General features: G+C 52.0%; 1 protein-coding gene across 2 annotated transcripts in view; it reads right to left on the reverse strand.

The window, feature by feature from the left end:
* GALNT18 (polypeptide N-acetylgalactosaminyltransferase 18) overlaps positions 1-5,377 on the reverse strand; it is a 342,317-nt gene extending 336,940 nt beyond the window's left edge. For both annotated transcript variants that reach the window (XM_058545987.1, XM_058545985.1), the window contains exon 1: positions 4,728-5,377. In XM_058545987.1, the coding sequence (XP_058401970.1) occupies positions 4,728-4,962 (235 nt within the window). In that variant the 5' untranslated portion in view covers positions 4,963-5,377. The remainder of the gene's footprint in view (positions 1-4,727) is intronic.
* Between the last annotated feature and the right edge of the window lie 994 nt (positions 5,378-6,371).

The raw sequence follows: 6,371 nt of genomic DNA on the forward strand, positions 1-6,371 counted from the left end.
TAATTTAATTACATAGTATATGAACCAATGGAATATGACTGCTAAAAAGATGAGAGTTGTTGTTTCTAAGAAAATTAATTTAAATGCTTTGGAAAGACTTTCTAAAACTAGTCACTTAAAGATTACATGTGCACAAAATTACTGCAAAAGACCAGACAAAAGTCATAAAAACTTAGGCTACTACACTGAGATTGCTTCATAAGCATCTTTAAGTTCTCAGTGAATTTTAAAGAAAACAGAATGAAAAATCAGACTTTGTAAATAGCACTTGATGGGAGTGATTTATGCAAGGAAGATGATCAGAAAGGCAGTGGGCAGACCCAGCCCAGAGACCAAGCCTTGGCTTTATGGCAAAAGGCTGGCAAATGAATGGACATTTTGAACACTATTCAATTAAATATTCAATGTATGTTTGTAATATTTAGTTTTATTCTCCCCTTTAACCAATTTTTCAATTAGCTGACTAACTTAAACCCTGCCTGTGTTGAATAAAAGGGATTCTATCATCCTTTAAAAACAAGTCCATTACAACAGGGACCAGGAGTGTCCTGTTTCTCCACTGTATCCAAAGTTACCTCCCCAGTGCACAAATTGGTCTCCAATAAATAGGGACCAAATCAATAAACTATGTAACAAACATGAAGAAATGCTTCTAACAAACTGAAAAAGCAGAATAAAAAATTACATGTAAACCACACCACCACCTTCATTTTTAAATATGGAGGCAGATGGACAGAGCTAGAAGGGAATACTCAAAATGCAAAATAGTTGTGTTAGGGTAGAATGAGTGAGGCAATTTTATACACTTTAATTGTCTTTAATATTGGCACAATCTTTTACAGATTCAAAAAGATACTAATCAAGACAAGGAGAATGCTGCTTTTGTTTCTACTGGACTTCCAAAATAAGAGGTGAATCAACATTTCCATTTCGTAAGGCCTCCTTCAGCACACTCGCTACTTAATTCACCTCACCATCTCAAGCTATCCCATCGTTCTCCTCCCAAGACAGAACCTGTACTAACACTTATTTTGTGTTTCCAACCCATCAGGAAGCTATTTTTGAAATCTGGAGTTATCTACCCTCTCGTTTACCATCTATTTGGTTACAAAAAATTCTCAAAACTGCAATTTACATTCCCAAGGGATTCCCACCATCTAATTAACTCATTCAATCAGAAAACAAATTAAAATGAAATATCATGGCAACCCCCAAGAGGAAAATAGACTTTTCAGTCATGACTGGAACAGACCTCTATGGTGATGCTCCAAAGCCTCTTCTAATTGCAAGTCCTACGGAACATCCTGCAGAACATTTTGTGACATTTGCAGATTCCGGGACCACTTTCCTTCCAAAGCAAAAAGGAACCTGAGCAGAGCTCCAAAGCAAAACGCACTCATTTGAGAATGAAAACACTTTCATTAATGACTAACCAGCGTGCTGGGCATCCACACTGTGTGCTCATTTATTCATCCACTCATCCATCCAACACCCACTCTCTGCAGAATGTGCCAGGAACCAGCCAGGGTGTTCCACAAATACTTTTTTTTTTAATTTATTTTTGCTGAGGAAGATTGGCCCTGAGCTAACATGTGTGCCCATCTTCCTCTATTTTGTATATGGGATGCCACCACAGCATGGCTGGATGAACTGTGCGGACGTCCGCGCCCGGGATCCGAACCTGCAAAATCAGGGCCACCGAAGCGGAGCGCACGAACTCAACCACTACACCACCGGGCCGGCCCCACAAACACTTTTTAAGCGAATGTAACCTCTGCCTCTCAGCATGAAACAAAACAAAACCCAGAGCTTCCTGACTTTATCCATGGAAGAGTCTCCAAGTGGGAAGACCATGACTCCATCTCCCTTGGCCATCCTCTAAGGTCTCTCACTCTGACACCCACTCCCACCATCAAGTGACTCCAAGGGAGTGACCCAGTGGCCACTAGGAGAGAGTATAGTATGTGGTTAAGAACACAGACTCTGAAGCCACATTAGCTGGGTTTAAATCCCTGTACCACCATGTACCAGTGGTATGACCCTAGACAAGTCATATAACCTCACCATCTGTAAAATGGAGCTAATATTACCTACCTCACAGGGTTGTGAGGGTTAAATAAGTCAATATACATAAAGCACTTGGAATACTGCCTGGCACATAATAGGTGCTATATAATTTTTAGCTATTATTATTATTATCCCTTACTCCCCCTCAGCTCAGCAGAGTAAACTGGATTGTTCAAAAGGCTCTACTGACTACAAGAAACTTGACAGTGGAATACACATTAATGGTCCATATCATCAAGTATAAGAGTCTGATCTCATCCTTTCTTACCCTCTGCCGTCAGAGTGCTGTTCTTGGCTAGTCCCAAACGTTGTAGGCTCCTTACCTAAAGAAGGTAAATCCCTAAATTTACTTTAAATTCCCCAAACCCTAGCTCAGGAGAGCCCTGGCACCCCTGGGGGAACTGTCACTAGTCATCGCTACACCATCATGGCACAATGAACCAAGTAACCTCTGCCCTCTGCCTGCCTCGTGTCTAATCTGCCCCAAGTCACTGACCCCTCCCCACCCACTATGGGTTGTGGCTTCCACCTTTCTGTCCTGAGCATCTGATCATTTCCGAATATCCACAGGAATTATAATACAGTCACTGCACAGATACAAGACAACTGGACCAACACGTTTTAAGGATCCTGCTCCCTCTTTTTTCCCCATCTCTTTCCATTTTTTCAGGTAGGTATTTGAAAGTTCGGAACAATGCACAGTTATAAGGTTTCCCGGGAGCAGAATCACAAAGGCTCCTTTCAACTTCAATGCTGCACTCATTTTCATGTAGAGCCTTATAAATCACATGACCCGGTCCACATTCAACCTGATAGGAGCCCACTCTGTGATGAGCTCATGGGTTAGCAATGTCTCCTCACTGCTCCCCAAAGTAGTACCTTGCTCACCTCGCCCTGACCAGACCAGATAGCACAAGAGACTGGTTTTCCAGGAACATACGCACACACACAGATTCAGTGAACGAAAATCTCTCAAAATCTGTGGACAAACTGGAAATGTCAAAGTAAGGTATGGCCTTGTGTCTCCCTGGGAACATTCTGAATCACCCTGGGGCAAATATTGTACTTCTATTGCTGATTAATTGTCAACCCAGACCCAGGGGATGGAAAAGGACAAGTAAGAAATAGAAGTAACAGGCACCATCAGATAGATAAATTGGTCTGTCAAGCCCAGTGCCAGGCTGAGAGGCAGAGGCAGGTATGAAGGAGAAGCTGTAAACGGTCTCCTTTTCTGGGGAAGTGTCCCCAAGCCATGGGGTTGTTTTGAAGTCATCAGTCAGGAAGCACAACAGATATGTACACTTCTCCTGCACTCACCTGAACCTCCCCTGGGAAGGAACTATTCTAGACACCTAGGGAAACACACCAAATGTGGACAGAGCAGCTGTCCCCACCCTGTTAGGGGCAGCAGATGCAAGGGTTGGATCCAGACACCCACGTGTAAACAAAAGAGAGTGCTCCTGGGGGAGAATGCCTTCCATCCAACTCGATATTTGCCAAGGTCTGCCGGGTGCTGGACCCAGAGCCTGGCTGGCCTGGCAGGTTTACAGGTGAACGAGGCCCCCTGCCTTTAAGAGGCTCACAAGCCCGGGAGAAAAGCAGGGAGAGCGGGGAGGCGAAGAAAAGAGAAGTGTGAACGTGAGAGACGCGCGTGTGTGCACACCCGGCGCCAGTACCCGCGGCGCGCGGAGCTCTCCATCCCCTGCCTCTGACAGCTCATCAGACAGGGTCGCCTCGGGAGAGCGTCCTGTACTCCATCCTCCCCTTGGCCTCAGCCCCGGCCTGGAGCGCAAGCACCCGGCGCAGCCTTAGACTCCAGACCCACCCCGCGCGGGTCTGTCTGCTCCGCCCAGTCGCCTGGGAGCGGAGCTACTGAAGGGAATAGCCTTCCCCCGGCCGCAAGAGGCTCCGCGGGGAAAGCGCAGCCCAGGGCGGGTTCTCCCGTTCCTAGGCGGAGGCGCCACCGCAGTGGACAGAAGCTTCAGGCTCGGCGCTTCTTCCGCTCGTTGACGCCTGCTCCTGGAGAGGGTCTCGAACCGCTGGCTGTGGTGGGGGAGACCGCTATAGGGTCAAGCAGCACACCCAGCCGCAGAGCCCCCTGCGTTTCCAACCGCCTATGTGCCGCGCACAGCAGGACTGAGGCTGGGGCACGGTCTACGGAATCTTCCTAGCCCGGGCTTGTCCCGCAGCCTACGGGTTCTAAACGCCAACGGCTGGGGCCGTGCGGGCATCTCGCTCTCGGCCCTTACAGTGGCCGAATGAGCTCTACTGCCCGCGCGCGCTCTCTTGTACACACTCAAACATTCACACGTACACACACTCTAAGCCAGACCTGTGTGCGATCCCAAGAGCCCACGAGCAATCAGCCCGGAGTCACACGCACATTTGGACACGTGCGCAGCGCGCCCCCACACCGCCAGCGAGCTGCACACATCCGCGCGTGTAGCCCCGCGCACACACGTGTGCCCTGGAGAAGCGCCCACGGCCTCAGGCACCGAGGGTCCCGCACTCTGGCAAGAGCGTACACGCAAACCCCCAAGCTTCTGCGGCCTCAGAGCCCCGCAGTCGCTGGATAGATGCGCACCAGCCCCAGCGCACCCCGCGCCGCGCTGGGCATCCCGGGCCTCGTGGGCGGCCCAAGTTTCCCCGGGCGCCCATACCTTGGATATGCTGCTTGATGACATTCTCCAGGTGGTCCAGCCGTTCAATAATCTTCAGGGTGTCCCCTTTGTCTTCCTCCAGCTTTTTGTCGGGTGCTGGCTCCTGCCCCCGCACATACACGCTGGCGATGTAGTTGGTGACCCAGCCCACGTAGAGCAGACATATGATGTTGGTCATGCCGCTCAGGATCACGCAAGTGGACACCAAAGTTTTGGTCTTCCTGGTGCACACCATTCTGGGCTCCCTCCTCCATATAGAGCTCCCAGGGGCCCCTCCTCGCCTCGCGCCCTGGACTCCCCCCGCGCTCACACCCCCTAGCACTCCTCGGGCCGCTGGGCGCCCGAGCACCTGAGTCCCGACGTTCTCCAAAGCCCGATCTGCTGGCTGTGGAACCGCCGTGCCCAAGTTTGGAGCTCCCGCCGCTGGCCACCCGGAGAGAGAGCTTGACAAAGGAAATGAGGTGGATTTTTTTTCCAAATTAAAAATCTCCGAGCCCTTCTCGGAGCGGTCACGGGTGGCTGGCAGCCGCGCGCCCCGATACGCGCGTCTGGGAAACTTTGCCACAGCCTGGGTCCGCGGCCGCGCCGCTTCCCATTGCCAGGCGCCGGTTGCCTTGGCGGTCCGACCGGCCCGCGCTGCTAGAAGGACGGCGGCGGCGGCAGCGGCGGCGGGGAGATCCGCGGAGCAGAGCGGCCCGGCCCCCTCCGAGCGACAAGCACTGCCACCAATCGCGCTCCGGCTCGGGAGAGGGGCCGGTGCTGGGCGGCGGCGGACCAACCGGGAGGGCGCGGGGGGCGGAGTCCGGCCCCGCGGCCCCACCTGCTGTCTGCCCCTGGCTCCCGCCCTCCAGGGACGCGCCTGACCCTCCACCCGCGCCCGCGCTGGCTGCCCGAGACCCGAGACTCCCGGAGAGGGCGCGCCGCCAGTCCCAGCCCTGAGATCGGCAGATTCCACCTCTAGGGAAATTCCACCTCTTGCTCTTGCGCAGGAACCTCTGATCTTCCGGGGGTGGCGCAGCTCAGCGCCCCTCACCCGCTCCAGCCGCGGGGCTTCTAGCGCGGTCCCACAAACGACTCCCCGACCCCTTTTCTGGTTGCAGAGAGGCCAGGGAAGCGTGTGCCGGATCGCCTGTCCGGTCTAGCCCTTGGTCAGGCCCCGAGGGCATCCACTTCTCTGCCTCACTCCGACCTCCACGCTGTCGGACGCCGGTGTCAGCCGGCCTCCTGGTTGTCTCCAGACTTGGCAACTGTCAGAGGAGCCAACCCTCCTAGGAATCGCCTAGAAGATACTGGACCACCACCACCAACCCCCTTAAAGATTTTTACCCCAACTAGATTTTTTTTTTTTAAGTCTGTGCAGCTCACAGGACAAAGCTGTGCCCTATAGCCCCAGTTGTCGTCTATGTGGGACCAGGCTCATCTCAGTGTATAGGGAAACCCTATTCAGAAATTCGGGTGGGGGAGGGGCGTGTGCGCTAAGCTCTCTGTGAACTGTAAAGTCCCTGTGCATGCTGTTTGTGATTGATGTTAGAGTGGAGAGAACTGTGACTGACAGCAAAGGAACATGTCTAGACTCCGGTGGTTGACATATTTTGTTTGCTATTAAAGCAAATACACTTATTCATATTATCCCCTTCTGCTGAA

Source organism: Diceros bicornis, chromosome 7 (assembly GCF_020826845.1).
Source record: "Diceros bicornis minor isolate mBicDic1 chromosome 7, mDicBic1.mat.cur, whole genome shotgun sequence".
In the NCBI taxonomy this organism is placed as follows: domain Eukaryota; kingdom Metazoa; phylum Chordata; class Mammalia; order Perissodactyla; family Rhinocerotidae; genus Diceros; species Diceros bicornis.